Source organism: Heliangelus exortis, chromosome 2 (genome assembly GCF_036169615.1).
Source record: "Heliangelus exortis chromosome 2, bHelExo1.hap1, whole genome shotgun sequence".
NCBI classification, from domain to species: domain Eukaryota; kingdom Metazoa; phylum Chordata; class Aves; order Apodiformes; family Trochilidae; genus Heliangelus; species Heliangelus exortis.
Genome location: NC_092423.1, coordinates 77346094 through 77365471, shown reverse-complemented (window position 1 = coordinate 77365471; position 19378 = coordinate 77346094). Strand labels below are relative to the sequence as shown.

The window sequence follows — 19378 nt, the reverse complement described above, 5'->3', positions numbered from 1 at the left end:
GCACACAATTGTTTCTCAACATGGTTTATCCAGAAAATTATTCATCTGGTTGTCAGAATCCTGTGCATTACTGAATTTAGACACAGGGATCAAAGTCTTTTAGATGAGCAGTATACTTGAACTTTACTGGGAAGTTCAATGATAAAAGACTCCAAAATTAAGGCTCTATTGATAATTTACTGGCATCCAAAGCATAGTTAACCAAAATGGCATCCCTCTGTTTCTTCTTTAATTTGCTAAGATGTTTTATACTGTATAAGAATCACTCATGATTTTCCTTTAAAATTAAACTGCAAACCATTTTACACTTTCCAAGCACCCTGAGTTTTCAACAGACACATACCTTTTGATTCACTCCTCTAAAAAAACACATACCCTATAGAATCAGAGCAGCCCTCTTAACTGGCTCTTAAATCTCAAACATAAATTTGAGCTTTCACACATTTGATAAATAAACAGCTTTTAAAACTAGTGTAAGGGTCTTAAGGACTTCTCTGTTTTATTATTGCTTCTTAATGTTACGTAGCATCTTCATAACTCTATTTCCATTTTACAAGTATGGGAAGAGTGAAGTTAAACTTCAGTTTTCCTTGGTGCAGAGCTCACTCCTGTTTTATTGCCAGATCTAGCACCATACTCTTACTGGCATAAAATTCATGAAATTATACCATTGCCAGACCACTGCAACAATCTGAACAAGATACAAGTACCAGTAATCAAATGCATAAATATCTCCCTGTGCAAATTTACTTTTTAAAACAAATAATGAACCTAAGTTGATACCCTAACAATTAACTTATATGACTGGTTACACAAATAAAAACTACCTCATGACAAGTATGTCTTCCAAATGCAATGCTCTGCTTTAAGAGGCAAAGTTTATGTTTATATAATTAGGATATTTTAGGAAATCAGCATCATCTGCTCACCATACTTTAAAAAACACAATTTTCTACACCCTCCCCAAAATTCACAGTTTTATTTAAATTAGTTACTAGTCTCAACCTAATCGAAAGTTGGTTTCCTTACCTTTATAACTCTGCCAATGCTCTGCTTCCAAAGTTGCTTTCTTCCAGCTCTAAACATTGCACTATTTGATATAAGCATCAAATACTGTTTTTTAGAAATAAGCCTTAAACCACACAGTAAGCTTCTTGAATCACCATTTTTGTACTCTTTCTCCAAACTTTTGTTCCTATTTGTTTCATTACTTATCTGTAGGAACACCAAAAAAAAAAAAAAAAAAAAAAAAAAACTAGAGAAAATACAGTAAGGACCCAAATATCTGGCAACTATAAACCTTAGTTCTGTATTTAAAATTCAGCTCTAATAGGCATTTAAATTTCTTGGAAACTGAATTGGACTACATTAGAAACTAGAGGTCTCTAACCAGCACAATTTACTGCCTACAGGAGTTGAAAACTAATGCTACCAACCACAGTGTTGTTAAGGTGATACTGTTTATATGCAAACACCACTCGATACAATTCATCATGCTGAAGGGCAACTTAACCATTTGCAAAAGTCAATTTTATAACTGCTTATTTGATTTGTGTTTAGCCTTCTTAAGTAATCCTTATGTCAACAGACATCTTTGTTTCCCTGTCACAGTTGACTGTTTAAATATATAGCAACGATAGTCAAGCAGCTTTCAAATAACCTTTACACACAGACTACTAAATTACTAAGTTTTCTATTCATATTTTTATACAAGCACATTCAGTCTCAGGTTTTTTTAGTTGTACAATGGTTGCTTAATACAGCAATTTTTCTTCAGCATGGAACATTAAGTTTTTTCCTCTTAAAATAGCCTTACTTTTCCGCAGTTCAACGACAGAATCTAAGCTGATGTGCTATTGAAACTGCTGATTAAAACAACTCCTGATCCAATATTAGCAACAAGAAAAACAAGGAATTTATACAGCTACTTCAGGCTTAGAATACCCCTATATATTTCTGCTCCCTCTCATAGCTATGTGAATCATATTTTAAAAAAAATCACTTGACAACCTCAGTGTTGATAAAAATCACAAGTAAAAACCATTTTACCTACATTATCTTATTTTTCCATACAATTTCCCACTGACTATAGCCAAATGTGACTGTGTATACCCGTTGGAGAAAGACTGAAAACCAGTTGTATTTGCTGTAAAAATAAACATCTTTCTCTGAATCCTTTACAGCCTTCTCTTTTAAAATTGCACATAGTATTAAATGTTACATATTGAATTAATTCCTGGATTTATGCAGAACATTGAAAAATTATTTTTCTCTTTGCAGTGTGTATGTGATTTCACATATAAAAACTCACCCCAACAGGCTTAACTTAACCATGCATCAATAAAAGCTCTTTAACAAAGAAAAAAAAAAAAAACCCAAGGAAAAAAGGAAGCTTAAATAAATATCTCAAAGAATACCTTGAGAATCATGGGACTTGTTCATAAAAGGATGTTAGGCCACAGCAACTATCTCACAAAAAAAACCTGTGTAGTCCAGCCTTCTGCTCAAAGCAAGTCCCATTAGGAGATATTGCTCAGTGGTGTTTGCAGTTCTGTTCTGAATATCCCAAAGAATTGAGATTCCACAAGCTCTTAGACACTGTAACAGTGTTTGACCACCCAATATGGAGTTCATTCCCCTCTAACCAGAATCTCCTACATCTGAGTTGTGTATGTTGGCTCTCATTACCACATCTTCGTGCAAATGTAATATATCCTCAGTCAGGTCTCACTCATAACCTTTAAACAGACTGCATTTGCAGTACTAGATAATATGATGATCTTGATTAAAGTCATGGAAAGATTTTTTTTACATTTATGGAAAGCAAAGTCCTGTGATCTTCTATCTCATTATGTGTTAAAAAGGGAAGCTGAAAGCAATGAAGTGGTCCAGAGAGTACTGCCATTGTCAGGACAGGGTTGTCAAGAGCCAGACTTCCAGCAGAGGCCATTTAGCACACGACTGATAAAACCAACAACCCAGAAGGCTAAGGGGCAAGTTGGTCAGCAACCATATGCAAGACTTTTATCACCTATACCACTTCTTTGCATTACAAGCCACATAAATAAATAATGCTCAGCCTGAAGTTTGGATAGCTGATAACTGCTGAAACTGACAAAAAAATACTGCTTTAGGAGTCTGCTTGAAATCCACTTTGAATAGTGTGTTATGGTCACTCTTTATTGCTGAACCACAACCAGATCTGTGATTTGAAGAGTACATTTCCTCCCTAGATGCTTCAGAAGTGTAAGACCCACGGTGAAGTTGCATTCATTTTAATAATGAAACATACACATTACGAAGTATATGCAATCTTGTATTGTCACTCAGTATTCTCAGAATAGTTTTAGTCTGTCATTTATCTCTGGATAGCCTTGACTATGTTTTGTGAGGTGCTGAACATTAAATCAGAGTTAGAGTAAATCACCACCATGCAGGGCTGTGAAACCATGAAGCACACAACCTACTGCACTAGAGAAAAGCTTTGTAGATGAAAATATTACTTGTCACTTTGCTTTAGGAATTATGAAAGTTCATTTCACAATGTCAGAAGATTTTTATTTCTAGTATTATACTGCACAGCTCTGGACACAAGGCTTCTTTTGCTATGGGTAATTACAGATAGTAGTTAGCTACCATCTAGTGGTTAAAAGCTGAAAGTGTACATTATTTTTACGCTGTTTTTCACAAGACAACACAATACAGTCTACAGAAAATTCAGCAGTTAAAATTGGAGATGATCACTTACAAATCAAAGATAAAAATCTACACTGAATAAAAGTGGAGGAACTTAAAGAGAAGCATACCTTACTCTTCTGCTGTCTCCTCATGCAACTGCAATAATAACCAGTTCTAGGGTGGGACTTTCTCACATTGAGCTGCTTTCAACATCAAATAACACTGAAGCTTTCAGTGTTCACACCTTCAATTAAGGTTAGGATTTTTAACTACTCTGTTGAGAAAAACTAAAACTCCAACATATTTAATGATTTCCTGCAATAGCAGGAATTTGAGTTGCTTGCTATTCCAAAATAGGCTTTTTGTCTTAAACATCTAGGGAGTGTACAATTTGTTAGCTACTTAATGTCTGACTTCAGCTCAAACAAGTAAACAAGCAAACAAAAAGGCTATCATAGCTGGAAAAAAAAAATCTCTTCATCTTACTGGCTTGATAAGGTAATAGATTTTAAACTATAATAATGTAATCTTGCTGCCCAACAGGCCTTTTATGGCAAAAAAAAAAAAAAAAATGCTTAAAAATTACCACCTAAGAAGTTCTAGTATAATTCCATGTTCTGCTTAAGGCAAGACATTTGTTCTCCAGACTCTGCTTGCCTATTTGATCCACCATCAAAATAAAATTTGAAGATAAAGCACTGAATAAATTCAGTAGGCATACACAATCAGCCTTCTGTTTACCAAGACAGATAGAATGTGTGGATCTCACCAAATGAAGAGAAACTATTAAGAGAACAGACAATTTCAGTTCAAGTAACTGTGCAAGTAACACATTTTCCATTTTAAGGAACTTGACAATCTGACACCTTCTCAGCCCTTTACCAGTACCAATTCTGTGTACATGAGCCCACCAGCTTCAGCTGGAATAAGGATCAAAAGCAAAAAAACACTGCCTCAGGTTCTTCAAGCATCCCCAGTGCTGCTCAAATGTTCTCAATATCCACAGCAATGCTAAAGAGTGTGATAAATTATTTAGTTGAAGACCAGGAGGGAAACAAGGTCCAGATTCACTGGGATCTGGGGACACTCCCGAAGTGAAGACAATGGTTTTGGAAGAAACAAGCTAGGGAAACTTCTACTCTTCAAAAATATCAATATGGTGTTTTTAAACCTGGACTGAGGAAAAGCTATCTGGCCCTAAAGATCCTGTCATCTCAGAATACATATCCATTTGTATGAAGTACAGGGAGCCCTAACATGTGGTAGAGCAGAGACTGCCACCCACCTTCCACACTGCAAACTTTTGCAAAAGGCTGGAACAGGTACCATCCCTCTGAGCAGGGTGGAAGGAAATTAAAAAACCCAACTGAAGTGCACACCTGTTTCTAAGCATGAAAAGTCCTAGAAACCAAGTTGGAGAAATTGGGATGCTATATTAGAACAAAGATATTGCTACAAAAATAGAAGCTCAGTATAAGGGAGGTGTCATTGCTACACTGCACCTTACATCAAGTTAGTTACTGTACGGGAAACATACCTCTGAAAAGGAGCTTGGTTTTCAAACATCTTAGCAAGCCAATCAAAGCCCAATGGAATGAAATTTCAGTTCTAAACAAGCTAAAGCATAATATTACTGACTGTCTGATAAGGATGGAAGCACTGACTGTGACATGTGACAGTGATGAGAGACCGTGGCAGGAACAGTGTCAGCAAGAAGTTCTAGCTGTCTCCATGTACACTGGAGAAACACCATCTCAGATTGTGATGCTGATAATTTTTTTTTGACATCATTAATAGTCATAGAAGATTTATCACAACAAGAAAAAACATGCAAGAGGGCAAGTGACTCCTATCTCCATCCCAAGAAGGGCACAGTATCATGTTCAAAACATTAGTGAGAATAAAATACAAAATACAACATTAACAAAACACTAACAAAACTAAAAAATACAACCAACAAAAGTTTGAAAACAATAAAAGTGCCATGCAGTCAAATGCTACTTAAAAATGAGGAACCACTAAAAATAAGAAGGTAAAAGGAAGCAAAGAATTAAATCTCTGCAGATAACATGCAAACTAAGAGCATCTTACTCAAAATGCACTGTAACTGCACAGCATCTATCAAGAAAGGCTTGAAAAAGAGCATAAGCCAGCCAGCATAGCTAAACAGTACAGTAAAAGCAAGAAGACATCTTCCAAAAACCTAGAACTAGTTTTCAGGGTGAGCTGAATGAGAAACAACTGATGAGGAAGACTGACGAGGCCACTTAGAAGGAATATAAGAACTGTTGTCAGAGGATGAAATAACTCCTTGGAATTAAGCCTTGCAAGAGAGCCCAAGGACAAGAGAAAGGGCTTCTTCAAAAACATGGCCAACAAAATTCACACTAGAGGCAATATAGGCCCACCGATGAATGAGGTGGGTGCCCTGGTGACAGAGGATACAAAGAAAGCAAAGTTACTGTACTGCTGGAGCCTGTTCTCAGGAGCCCCCTTCTCAGTTATGTCTAAACTGACAGGAAAAGGTACAAGCTGAGGCATAGGATGTTCCACATAAACATAAGGAAAAGCTTTTTCACTGTGAGGGTGACAGAGCACTGGAACCGGCTGCCCAGCGAGGCTGTGGAGTCTCCTCTGGAGACATTGAAAACCCTCCTGGACACACTGTGACCTACACCAGGTGATCTTGCCATGGCAGGGTGATTGGACTCAATGATCTTTTGAGGTCTCTTCCGACCCCTAACATTCTGTGATTCTGTGAAATGCAAGCAACGTAAGAACAGAAATAAGGGAAAGCTCAAATAGTTTAATTTCCCAAGAGCAGTCAACAACTGTTTGTGAAAGAAAGAAACACTCATCATGAACCACTGAGGTTCACTGAAAGGGTTAATAAGCTTTCATGTAAAGAAAATTCATCCTCATGACCTGGATTTGCAAATGCTTTCAAAAAGATCCATTGTCAAATGCTTTTAGGATAAGCATAAGGGAAATGACCCTTCAGAGATAAAGAACTTGATTAAATGTTAAAGAAAATAACATTAAAAATATTAAACCCAAACACTGGATTCTTGTGTTCATCAAGTGATCTCAGTACAGTTGCCTTAATCTTTACATTAACATTTAGAGGTATGCAACTACTTTGTAATCCTTGAGGACTCCTGCTCAAGACAGTTATGAAAATGAGGTTTATTTCAACTATTGTGTCAATAGTTCAGCAGTAAGAAGAAAAAATCAACACTCCATGAACCTATCTGTAATCTATACTGTGATACATGCTATACAATCTGCTTCATGATGCCAAAATTTATGATGAGAATTACTGTATCAATTTGCTACATTATACAGCAGCTGAATCTCTTCCTAATACATTCTGAGCATACTTTCTTTCTGCAGGAATCTCCTGTAGGGGCATTGATCATCTTTTCTCTAAAAGAATTTACCATCTCACTTTATGACATGCATGTTATCCTGCAGAAAACCCAGTATATCATCACAAAGGCTGTAAGTACATCCTTACCCATCTTAGGACTAAAGCTTCAACTTCTTACTCAGATCAACAGCAAAAATTGTAATACTGTCTTGCCAAAGATTGCTTTGTCTTAAACCGCTAGGGTCAGCAAGTCAAAGCTAATAGAGGATGTTGCTGTTTATTTTCTAGAAAGCCATGAAACATTTCCTTTCTGCCATCTGCAGATTTTCAGTACATTAAATGAAGGATTTAGCTTCAAGAAAAAAGCACAAATTACTATGATTTTTGTGGTTAAAAAGTGATCATTATCTGTATACCACGCAGTGCTAAGCCAAGCAATGTTTTCTATTCTGTCTGCTTCATGCCTGGAAGTTTCCAATAGGCTGTGCCTGGGCCACACTAACATGAACAATCAAAAATGTTCTCATATAGATAAGCAATATACCCACAGTAAACAGACTTTATTTCCAGATTGTTGCCCTTAAATTTGGGAGATAGTTTCCTCTATGTCTTGATAGGCTACATCGGTAATTGGCAGAGTTGCCTGATCAAGATTGCAAGCTGAACAACTCACCACCTGTGTCATTTATCTCTTTATGTGGCAATAAATATTTTTACATGTATTAACTGCTTTCTACTCCTTTTTTTACCTGAAAGGGAATTCAGGTAACCCTTGAAGATACATGCCTGATGCTTTGCTAGTATGCAAACCATATAAGACAGTAAGTAAATCAATAAATAAAAGCTTAGTTGTACCTAGCTGAGCTGTTTCTGGGTGTCCAAGTGTTAATAACAAAATGTCTGTTTGGAGACCTGTTTTCCATGGAACAACTAACAAAAAGCTCTGTCAATTAAAAGTTCACTTTTTTGTCTGTCTGTCAATAGCAACCAGATAAGGCCATTTGATTCAGGCCCTCTAAGTTGCCTGATGGCCCAAATCTCCCTTGGGCACGGCTGCCAGCAGTAGAAACATAGTGGAATGCACACAGAAGTAATTAAAACAGTTCAGTGATGGAACTGTATGTCCCTTTTAATAAGCAGTATTATCATTATGAAGTTTTTGATTACTTGTGCTGAATTCAAGCTTTTTCACTCTGCATGTTAGCAGTACGTTTGTACTGCAATCAACAACTATTACGGTTGTTCAGACACAGCTGAACTAAATTGTTCTAAAGCTTTTTATAAACTCTACTCACAGCTGCACTGTGCTCACAAAAGTGTCTCATCTGACCCATGGGTGACAAGAAAATCATACCTCATGCTGCAGATACAGATGCTAATTATGCAGCTGAGACAATGCTGTACTTACATTGGGTAAATTGGACCATAGAGCAACCAGGACACAGTCACCTGTCACATCTATACCTTTACAGATTTGAAGAAAAAGGTTGTACTCTGTCACTCCATTATAAGCAACACATGCGTTAGAACAGTCCAGAAGCTACACAGAGCTTGGTGTTTTTTTCCAGTCACCTTGAAAGTCACTTAAACTTCCAGCTGCCCTGTGGACTGTTCCCATTAATCTGAGTTAGAGATGGACCTACCAATCAACCTTTGAAGACAGCTATATGCACTGGCAAAAAACAAACAAACAAGCAAAAAAAAACCCCAAACATGAACTTACAAAGAGCTATGTGTTCAACTACTCATATAAGAAGTCTTTAGTTTGAAAACATTCCAAATAAAATGTCTTCCTTGTTTTCTCTCCTTTGCCATAATTTACTAAAACATGTAAACCAAAGAAAATTAATTATACATACATTAATTAATAATGTAATAATTATATATACAATAATTAATAATACATACATTTCAAAATGCAGAAAGTTATGGGGAAAGTGTTTTGGTTTGGTTTCAATTAACGTTATGACCTTATTAATTAAGGTTTACTTCCAAGGAGACTTTATTAAAGTTTTACTAACTTTTGAGTCTGGATTTGGAGTTACTTAGCACCAAACAAGGTTCCGTTTAACTTTATTTATTCATTTCCTTACAGTTCAAGTTTGATAAAAATTCAGCTAAACAGAACTGCAGCAACTAAATATATTTAATCTAAGCTATACGGTTCTGCAGCTAATAAGAAAAAAAAACACCTTCTTGGCAAGTTTTAGAAGTAGCAGCTTTGGCATGAAAAACAAAGCTTACCAACCAAGGTATTAGTCTCTGCTTTTATACCCTGGACAAATAAAAGATAGTCAGGAGCAATATATTGATATTTATTTTCTGCACTGTAATTCATTTTTCCTCTTCTCTGCTTGGTAAAATTTTTGGGTTTGGTTCTTTCTGAAAGCAGTCATCTTTGAAGAAGGCTCTTGTTGTTCTAAGTCTTCAGAGGTTTATTTAGTTATTGATTAACCCAAGATTTAAATAACTACTTCTACTGAACCTTTGGAGTCTGTTCCCTAACATCTCATTGTATCAAGATTCCTCTTTTACTTAGTGCTTTCAGTGCCTTTTTCTGAGTAAGACTGCTACGCACCAATTCAGGGCTGGGGTGGGTGGAATTTACATTAAACCCCCATTATTCATATTTTCCTCAAATTTCAAAAGGATTCTCTTAACTGAATACTCCTGTAACAGTGCCCCTGACAAAACAAGATAAGACTCAAAAAGCTTTTCCCTCAAGTTACTGCATTGTCTGCAGACAGCTAAATCAACAACTCATGAAACCTCAGCTTCTCAGCTTTTAGAAGGAATTCGCCCTCCACCACAATTAAATAATTGTCCAGAGGCAAGTCGGTATCATCTGAGAAAGACACACAATAACCCTGCCATGTCTAAAAATGAAGCTCACCTTTTTCTTGAGGCTGCAACAATCCCTTGATGTATTTCAGAAGGTTTAAACTTCAGCTTTTAAATTCTAAGAAATCTTAAAACATCTTGCTGCAGGGTACCTCCAGGTGCATTCACCTCGCTAATGCTAAACGCCTGCTGCTAGCAGCCCTGTGACCTCCCACCAAAGCTGCTGGGAAGGTGTTTTCCAGATCCTCTGTGGCAGGTTTTTCTTTTTTTCCTTTGCTATTCCATAGCTGCTGTTCCTGGGCTGGTATTCCCCTGGCCTGCACCTGAAAACCCCAGCAGTGCTATTATGGTGCTTCTCGTGGGAAGCCACTCCTGCTGGCACAAGGATCATCTCTTTCTTGTTTTGCCTGTTGTCTTTGAAGATTTTAATTTACATTGTGTATGTACACAGAGATTTAACGACCAATGTGCAACATTTGCATTTGATTAGCATACTCCAATCAATTCTAACAACAAATTGGGATTTCAAACAGGTCTCAAGGAAAGGACAGGGCAGAAAAATATCATCGGCCTCCCCGTGTTTATCATTGCCACATTGCTATATTGGAAGCAGAGAAAGACAAGCCCAAGAGGGTGCTCAGCTGTGACACATCCCAGCTTTGCTTATCAGACCACTCTGGGAAGAGCTCCCTCTCCTCCTTTCACCCCATCCCTCTATCATTGTTTAGTTCCCCCTCAAGAAAGTATCTTTCACCATTACAGTTAATATATGCCATCAGCTACAAGTCAGCTAATAAATCCTTACAAATCCTTTGTGCAACACTCTGAAACTTTGTTGAAAATTAAAATAGGAGTAAATGTAATTATTTCATACAGCAGAGTTCTGTGCTTCTCAACATAAGTCATATTAATAAACAATTCACCACGTATAAGAGCCTTCTTTTTGAATGGGTCAAAAACTTTGAAAACATAAACCAAATCAGAGCAGAAAGAAAGGGACTTGCTTGGGTTTGGTTTTTTTCTTCAAACTATTGATCTTTAGAAATATATCAGAAATCTTGATTTCCACATTTTCTATTATACTGTCCTAAACGTGCCAAATATTGTTATTTACATTGTAAGTTTAAAATGGCTTTAGTATAGTGAATTTTAGGTTTCAAAAGGTGATTAAACAGAAACTACATCCTACTGCCTCCAAATTCTGCAACTTGATCACACATCCAGTTACGCTCTCATTATCCCTTAACAGTTGTAGCTTGCATACTCCACCTACTATTATCTACTAAATAAAACATAGTTTCTATACTAAAAATAGGATGGTTCTTTACTTTTGCTGTGTTACGGGCACAAAATGGAATATAGGAAGTTCCTTACTATGAGCATAACAAAGCACTGGAACACACTGGCCAGGAAGGTTGTGGACAGCATGCCTTTTGACTGTGTCAGAGAGGAATTTACTCCTTGGCAATAACTAAGACCTTTTTGGAAACAACATCACTGCTACCGCCTGCATGCACTCAGTGGAAAGCTGGAACTGCTGCTGGGCAGCTGGAGCCATTAAATTTCTGCCTCCTTGGATCACCAGCTCATCCAGGAGGCTGGACAAGATGCAGGATGCTTTGTAGCTGTCACCTTTATTAAACCTCTTTTTAGCTCTGTGGTACATGATTGTTGTTTATCATGAAGTCTATCATTCTAGATGTGCCAACTGTCCAATGTAGATTAAGCATTAGAAGTCATCCCTATCAGTAAATCTTCTGAAAATTAATTGTAATGATGATGCAGCCCTTGATTAGCAGTCACAGTTCTTAGGAAATATGTCCTGTGTCTATTAAGTATTTTCAAATATATTATTTTTCTACTGAAAACTGGTATCTTTGACACTCTTTTAAAAATGAAGTCACAGCCCAATTTTTGCTAAGAAAAATCCTTCTTTCTCATCTAAACATTTGATGTCGTGCTTTGACCAAACATATTAGGCAAATACAATCTGTATTGATACATTGCTCAACTGTCACAATATTGCAACAAGACAGAATTTTTCCCTCTTTTTCTGCTTTTTTCCCTTTTTTGTTTAAAAGTGCCTGTTAGAAAACTAAAGAAATCTACCTACAGTTCTCATGCTACTCCACCGGTTCCTCTCCCTGCATATTCCTTGAATTTCTTGTAGTATCCTTTTTATCATCCTGTGATGTAAACAAAATGCAGCTTTTCCCCTCTTCCAGCAGGTTGGCTATCATTATCCATTGTTAAGATTACTTCAGCCATCTCATACTAAAGCAACAGCTGTCTCACACCATCTGCTGCGTGCTTTGATACTCATTAACTGTGTTACTGACAGGAACAGGACTGTTTCTAACAGTAACTGCTAGAAAGTGTGTACTTTTTAATCTGGTCCAAGATACTCAAACATTGCTTAAACAAATGCAAACATAAAAGTCAGAAAAATTCTCTCGCTTCATTATTCATTAAAGCAGCAGTTCTATCTTTTCATCCACTTCTTACCAGTTCCCACACATGCAACCATCCCTCCTTGCATCTTTGAATGCTTGCTCAAAAAGAGACATATTATGCAGCTTTCTACCCCTGTTCATTTTGATGCACATTGCTGAATGTGTGATTTTTCTTAGCAATGACTTGCTGGGTTGTAACTGCTATACATTAATTCAGGGACTCACAGGAATCTACCTCTGGCAAAAGCTAACTCCATGGCCTTTTTCTGTATTTTGCTTGTTTCAGAACAAAAATACTAAAAAGGTTTAAGGATCATTTCCTATCAGGACAATACTAAAATTATGGAATACAAACTTGGGGTGAAATTTTACCCTTTACTAGAGAGGAGAGAATTTTATTTCTTTCAATGAAGTTATTGTAAGAGTTGCCATGGTCTTCTCTTATTTTCACTAACACATCAAATGCTTTTCTCTGTTTACACTTGTTTATTGAGCAATTCTTACTGTCCTAAGTTTGTTTTCCTGGGAAAGTGCCAACATCAGAGAGCCATTCTCCCATTATTATTTTACAAATACACTATACATCCACCGTTGAAACCATTGAAAATAGAACCTCTCTTTCCACATGGGCTACTGTGTCCAAATATACCAAAATTTAAGGTAGAAGTTAAAAGGTTTACTATTATTATGTTGGCCTGTTTAACAAAATCTCCTGTAGAGGCAGGTCACCCTGCACAAGAGTATCATGGCTGCTTTCTTGTCCTCAGTGGTTAAGCTCAAGTGTGGAAAAAAATTCTCCTTCATCTCAATCTCCCCCCACACCATTCACTGCAAAATATGGTCAGGTAAACCATAGGAGGATATTTTTGGTCATTGCAAAGTTAAATAATCAAGCCCCATTCTTGAAAAGAGACAAAATAACACACATATTTAATAATATGGACTTAATTCCCTAGCTGCACAAGTGCAAAAGTTTCCTGGCCATGATGGTGCTAAATGATAAATATAATCAAACTACACAGTTAAAAAAACCAAAAAAAACCCAAACAAAAATAAACAAACAAAATTTAAAAACAGAAAAAAACCCAGTCGAATTCTCAACTGAATAATGCTATGATCAAAATTTAAATGAATGTTAATAAAGAAATACTGGCTTCATTTTATCCTTAGCTCCACATACCAACTAATTAAATAATAATTTGGCTTACAATAACATTAATTCAGAAAATATAATGTCTTCTTATTCTATGTTCCTATATTCTAGATGTTACCACAGCACTGAGTCAATTCTCTTGAACTGGCAGTTTTAGATTTTAGTAGGACAGGCCTGCTGATAAAGAAGCTACTCTTAAAGGAAACAGGCACAATAACTCCATGTCTATCATTTGTATTTGTACAGAAATAACAGCCTGAATAGGTTTGGAATGTGTCCTGGAAACTACTGCAAAAATTAAGAGATGCACCATTAACATTATGGTCCAACCATCCCTGGGATTTATTAACTAGACAACACTTCCATAAGAAGGTAATCAAGTTACCTTCCATTAACAGTAAAAGACCATACTGCAAACCTTCTTGCTTTTATACAGATTGAGGACTCAGAAAAAAAAAAAAAAGGGAAAACAAATAGTCTACAAAAAGGAAGTTTCATTCTACATCAACTCTTGAAAAAGTTTTATAATTAATTATGTTTCTACTCAGCAAAATTGTTAATAAAATCAGAGAAGAGCTGAAAGCAATAGATTTCCACTGTGAGGCAGAGAAGAGGATTTGTCAGTGAACATGATATTGTTCCTCCTCTTTTACAGTAGGTCTCTAGAGCATCCTCTGGTACTGTTACTGTGAGAACTACTGAAAGAAGACTTCTAAGTGTTTTCCTACGTGAAGTCCTGTCAAACGACAAGTAGCTAACAATGGAAAGAGAAGCTTTTTTAAAAATACAACAGGTGTTTTGTTTATAAACAAAAGTTTGTCAAATTCATCACAAATAAAACACCTTGCCAAAAGAGGCAACAGAGGAAATGACCCTCGGTTATCTTCTTTTAACAAAGCACGTAAGCATCTCAGGAAAACCAAGCCCTACTCAGCAACAGTTCTGCCATACGGAAAGAGCACGTACGTGCCGAAGGCAGATCGTGCGGGATGCAGTGACCCGCAAAATCCAACGGAAATAATTAAAAAAAAAAAAAAAAAAAAAAAAAAAAAAAAAAAAAAAAAAAAAAAGAGCCACTCTCAAACTTCATTTTACGTTTATTTCCATCCATACAACCTCCCCTGAACCCCCTAGGTCTCCGTCGCCGCCTCTCCTAGGCTCTCTGCCGGGCGGGCCGGGGGAAGGGCAGTGCAGACCCGGGCTGACCCTCCGGAGAGGCTCCAGGAGGAGCCGGCGGCGATGCGCCCTGTCCCGGGACCCTCGGCCGCCTTCCATTCCACAGTCGATTTTTTTTTTTTTTTCCTAATTTTTTTTTTTTTTTTTTTTTTTTTTTTTTTTTTTTTTGGTGCGTTTATTTGTTTCTCTGCCGTCGCCACTGCGCGACCTCCCCCCTCTGCCCCCGCCGCACCTGCTCGTCCTCGCCGCTCTGCGGAGGGCCCAGGAGGCGCTGACCCGGTCCGTCATGCCGGCGGCGGTCCGACCGGGCGGGGGGCTGCACCTTGGCGGGGATTTGGGCCGCGGGACAAGCAGGAGCGGCCGGGCCCTGCGGCTGCCCCGCCGCTGCCTCCATCGCTGGGTGGCGTTGCCATGGCGAGGGACTCCCCCCGCCACCGGGGGGTTGGTTTTAGGTTTTTTTTTTCACTTCCCTTTCCAGCCCGAGGTCAGTCCCGTCTGCCAACGAAAGCGGCTGCCGATGGGGTCGGGCAAACGGGCTGCAAAATCCCCCCGCCCCGCGGCTGTGCAGAGCCTTGGGGACATCTTGTGCAAAGCCTTGGGCACTGCCGCAGCGGAGTTTTAAGTAAGGAAAAATGCCCCGGCGGAGTGATGTGGGAGCTATTGCCGGTACCGAGGACTGGAAGTCCCAGTGCTGGCCGATGTTGTAGGGCAGACAGCTTCTGGTGCTTTTTCTCTAGATTCCCGCAGCGGCCAGCCTACGTTTTTTAGGGAGAGAAAGCTGGAAAATGTTATTGTACTATAACCTGGACACCCGTGTCCGGTGCAGCCTTAGTATGCAGAACACAGCAAAAGAATCTAACATTTCAGCAGCTCCCAAAAGCATGTATTTATGCAGCCCTCACACTTAACAGATGAAGCAGGAGAGCTAAAAGTTTTAAACTCTGCTCTTATAAGTGCATGAGAGAAGATCAATGACATTTAATACACCTGGAGGCTACAGTTGCATGTAATAGGACTTGCTCTTAATTAGGTAACAGTGAGGGCTTCTCTTTTAAATGACCAGACAATTGCTTTGATATCAGGTTTCCAGCAGCCCTTACTCTCAGAACAGGATAGTGAAAATACAAAGATCTTGCTGACACTCTGTTAGGCGTCCTGATCATTTATGTATAAATCCAATTTCATATATGTTCATAAACAAATCTGTACCCAAGGAATATTCTTTAACTTCTGATAGAAGAAAGAAATTAGTATAGTAATAGGAATATAGGAGGTGGTTACAAGGCCCACACAAAAGTACTGAAAGCTATCCAAGATTAAATATATATAAAGAACAAACTAAATATGTGCGACCTGGCACTGGGACATCAGCAGCTTTTTTTCCATCCAGAATCTACATCAACGTTTCCATGGGAATGTGAAAGCTAAGTACTAGGTCTAAAGCACATATAACTCAGGAGTAGAAAATCTAAAATTCTTTCAGAAGTTTGTAAGAAACCAAATGCCCAGGCTTGAGGTTGGTATTTCACCTTGGAATGTGTTTCGTTCCTGCTCCCTTTGATGTAATTTGACCTCAGGACCAGGGAACCTCCTGCCAGTCTTTTATGGAAACGTGTATTCACAGGACCACAAATGAGCTGCAGAAACCCGATGTCTCAGCCTAACAGTTCCTAAACTTTCCCTGACAGGATTTTTCTACCTACTCTTAAAAATCTCTAGGGGACACACAGTACAAACATTTCCAGGGAGCATGGTCCAGTTCTCATTTATCCATTTCTTCAGTTTTTTACTAATATCAATTATCACTTCAAAGTGCACTTTTTGTCATCTATCCTTCAGTGAAAAAATTCTCTTTGTAGTCACAATTTTAAATTGCTTGTTTTGGGTTAAACCCAGTAAGCAGCTGAGCCATTACCACCAATTGCTCACTTCTTTCACCGAGGGAAAAGTTTTATCCCTCAGTATTTTGCCTAAGAAAAAGTTAATTGTTTCCACTAAAAGCTAGCTATTTCATCATTTCCTTGGAATTCATAGGTTCTGTTCTTTATAATTTTCCAATTTATTGGTACTCTTGCCAAAATGTGGCATGCAAAACTCAACATAAAACCTTCCCAGGGGCATTAAAAGCTACAGAGCTGTAAGGAAAGCCTCTGATGGTTTGAATATAAGCTTTTTAAATGCTAGCAGACAACATTTATCCTTTTTACTTCGCTTTGTTTCAGTATTCACTTTGACATCCACATGATCTCACATACCATTTTCTGATACACTTTTGGTTATTGGTATTTATTCTCTTTTATACTTGTTAATTAGGTTTTGCTTTCTGAGCTTCTCTTTCATGGTCTGCTTCTTTAATGAAAACTAGTTTCAGTTTTACTCCCCATCTTCTGATCCACATCTGGATCAGCTCTTTCAACCTGATACTTTATGAATAAAAATTCTCACTTCTCTTATGAATAGTGACCTGGAAAGTCAGGCTGCTTTACAGAGCTTCACAGAGTTTCTCTGACAATAATTTACACCTTGCCTTGAGCCCACTCATTTTAATCATTTCTGACCTCCATCACAGTAATTTACACTGGAGCGTATCTGTCTTGTTTCTAATAAAAGTCATAAATGGAAAAAAATAGTAATTACAAGAGTTGTGTCAGAAACTTTTCTAACAGTTAAGGGTGTGCTGGAGGTATTAGTTCCCACTAAACTATTAAAGAAGGTAATTGGATTGATGAGACCTAAATTACTCTTTTGAAAATCCATGTATTACATTTTCTTTTCAATCCTTGTCCCCTGAACTATTAGAAAACTACAGCATAATTTGTTCTCATAATATAATGAATTATTCTTCTCTCATTTTTAAAGAAAGGTGATGTGTTTGATATTCTTTAACACTCTAAGATTCTGTCCATCATTAAGTAGTTTTCAAAAAAAAATGGTCTTGTTTCAGAGATTGTGCTCAGTATTCAAGGGTATATTTAATTTCCTCATGTCCTGAATAGCTCTAAGTAATGTAAATATTTCACACTATTTCTTTAATCTGATGATTTACTCTTATTTTTAATTTTTGTTCCAGTACTATCATAAGTAGCATTTTATTAAAAAAAAAAAAAAAAAAAAAAAAGGTACTAAACTTTCTAGACTTTCCTAGGCTTCCCACTATTTGCTTACTCCATCTTTTGCTCAGTTCTGCATGACTCTTCCTGACTTTACCCCTCCACAGGTTGTTTATTATAAATATCCCAATACTTTGTGTTTATCATTAGCACTAATACTTTCCACATGATTATTTTTTAACTTTCAAGACAACGAATCTCCTCCCTGAGATTTTAATTGGAAATTTAATATCAGGATACTGAAGGTGCCACTCTAACAGAGAAGCATTTTTTTGCTATGGTTGAGTGGAATTATGTGCTTCAGATTGTTCCCATTGCCTCTGTTCCCATTGTCAGGTACACCACTGAAAAAAATCCTGTCTTCTTCTTCTTTACACATTTCCTTCAGGGGACTGACAGGATCCCTCTGAGCCTTCTCTTACCCAGGCCGAACAGTCCCAGCTCTCTCACCCTCTGCTTGCAGGACATATGCTCCAATTCCTTCATCATCTTTGTGGCCCTTGCTGTACTTGCTCCACGATGTCTGTGTGTCTCTTATATTTAAACAGACACAGCACTTGAGAAAGGGACAACACAGGGGTGAGTAGAGGGGGAGGATCACCTCCATCAACTTGTTGGTAACGCTCTTCCTAATGCATCTTGGAATACAGTTGGTCTTCTCTGGGGGGTTACCCCACATGCATAGTCCAGGTGCAGAACTTGATAACTACTTCTCTTGAATTTCAGGATATTCTTGTTGGGCCATATCTCCAGCCTGTCAAGGTCCCTCTGACTGAGTTTTGTTTCATCTGACTGAGTTTTGTGACACAGTTTTGTGTCATCTGCCCATTCACTGGGGGTGCACTACATCCCATCATCCACACCATTAAAAAGTATGTTAAACAGTATTTGACCAGTGCTATACCCTGGTGTACACTACTTGTATCTGGCCTCCACCCTGGCTGCTCACCACAACCCTTCAAAGTCCTGCAGTTCTACTAGTTTTCTACCCATCTCACTTTCTGTTTATCTCACCACATTTTATCAGTTTGTCTGTGAGGAACTTAATGGGAGGCAGTTTTATTAGTTAGACTATAACATCTGCAGTAAACTCAAGATAAACAACATCCACTGCTCTTCCCTCATCCACCAAGCTGGTTATCCCACTGTAGCAAGCTGTCAGGCTGGTTAAACACAATTTGCCCTTTGTAAATCCATGCTGAACATGGCAAAGGCACAAAAATTTCAGACTGGTAGCTATGCCATTAAGTAACTCTTTTTCATCAATGTAATAAGTACTTACATTTGGTATGTAGGGGGCTGCATAGGTGCACATGTCCAAGAATATCTCAGAAAGCCTCATTCTCCATCATACCTGAGTTACCCCAGTTACCTCAGTCCTTCAATTCATTTCAGTCACTTTTGACTGCAGTCACATCTGTTATTTACTTGACACTGTTTACCCAAGCCTGCCTGTCGCTTGGTCAGCAACTTTCAGCTCCTTTTGGCAGTCACTTCAGCCATACTGACTCTCAGTTTAGTCAGATCCTTAAGTCCTCCAGGACCTGCCAGGCAGTCACTGCCACCATCATCTCCTTCAGCTCCACTAACAACAAAG

General features: G+C 38.0%; 1 protein-coding gene across 1 annotated transcript in view; it reads right to left on the bottom strand.

Moving 5' to 3' along the window:
• DNAH5 (dynein axonemal heavy chain 5) overlaps window positions 1-15128 on the bottom strand; it is a 122049-nt gene extending 106921 nt beyond the window's left edge. Inside the window, exon 1 of the mRNA XM_071736666.1 lies at window positions 14904-15128. Coding sequence (XP_071592767.1) covers window positions 14904-15065 — 162 coding nt within the window. The 5' untranslated portion in view covers window positions 15066-15128. The remainder of the gene's footprint in view (window positions 1-14903) is intronic.
• Between the last annotated feature and the right edge of the window lie 4250 nt (window positions 15129-19378).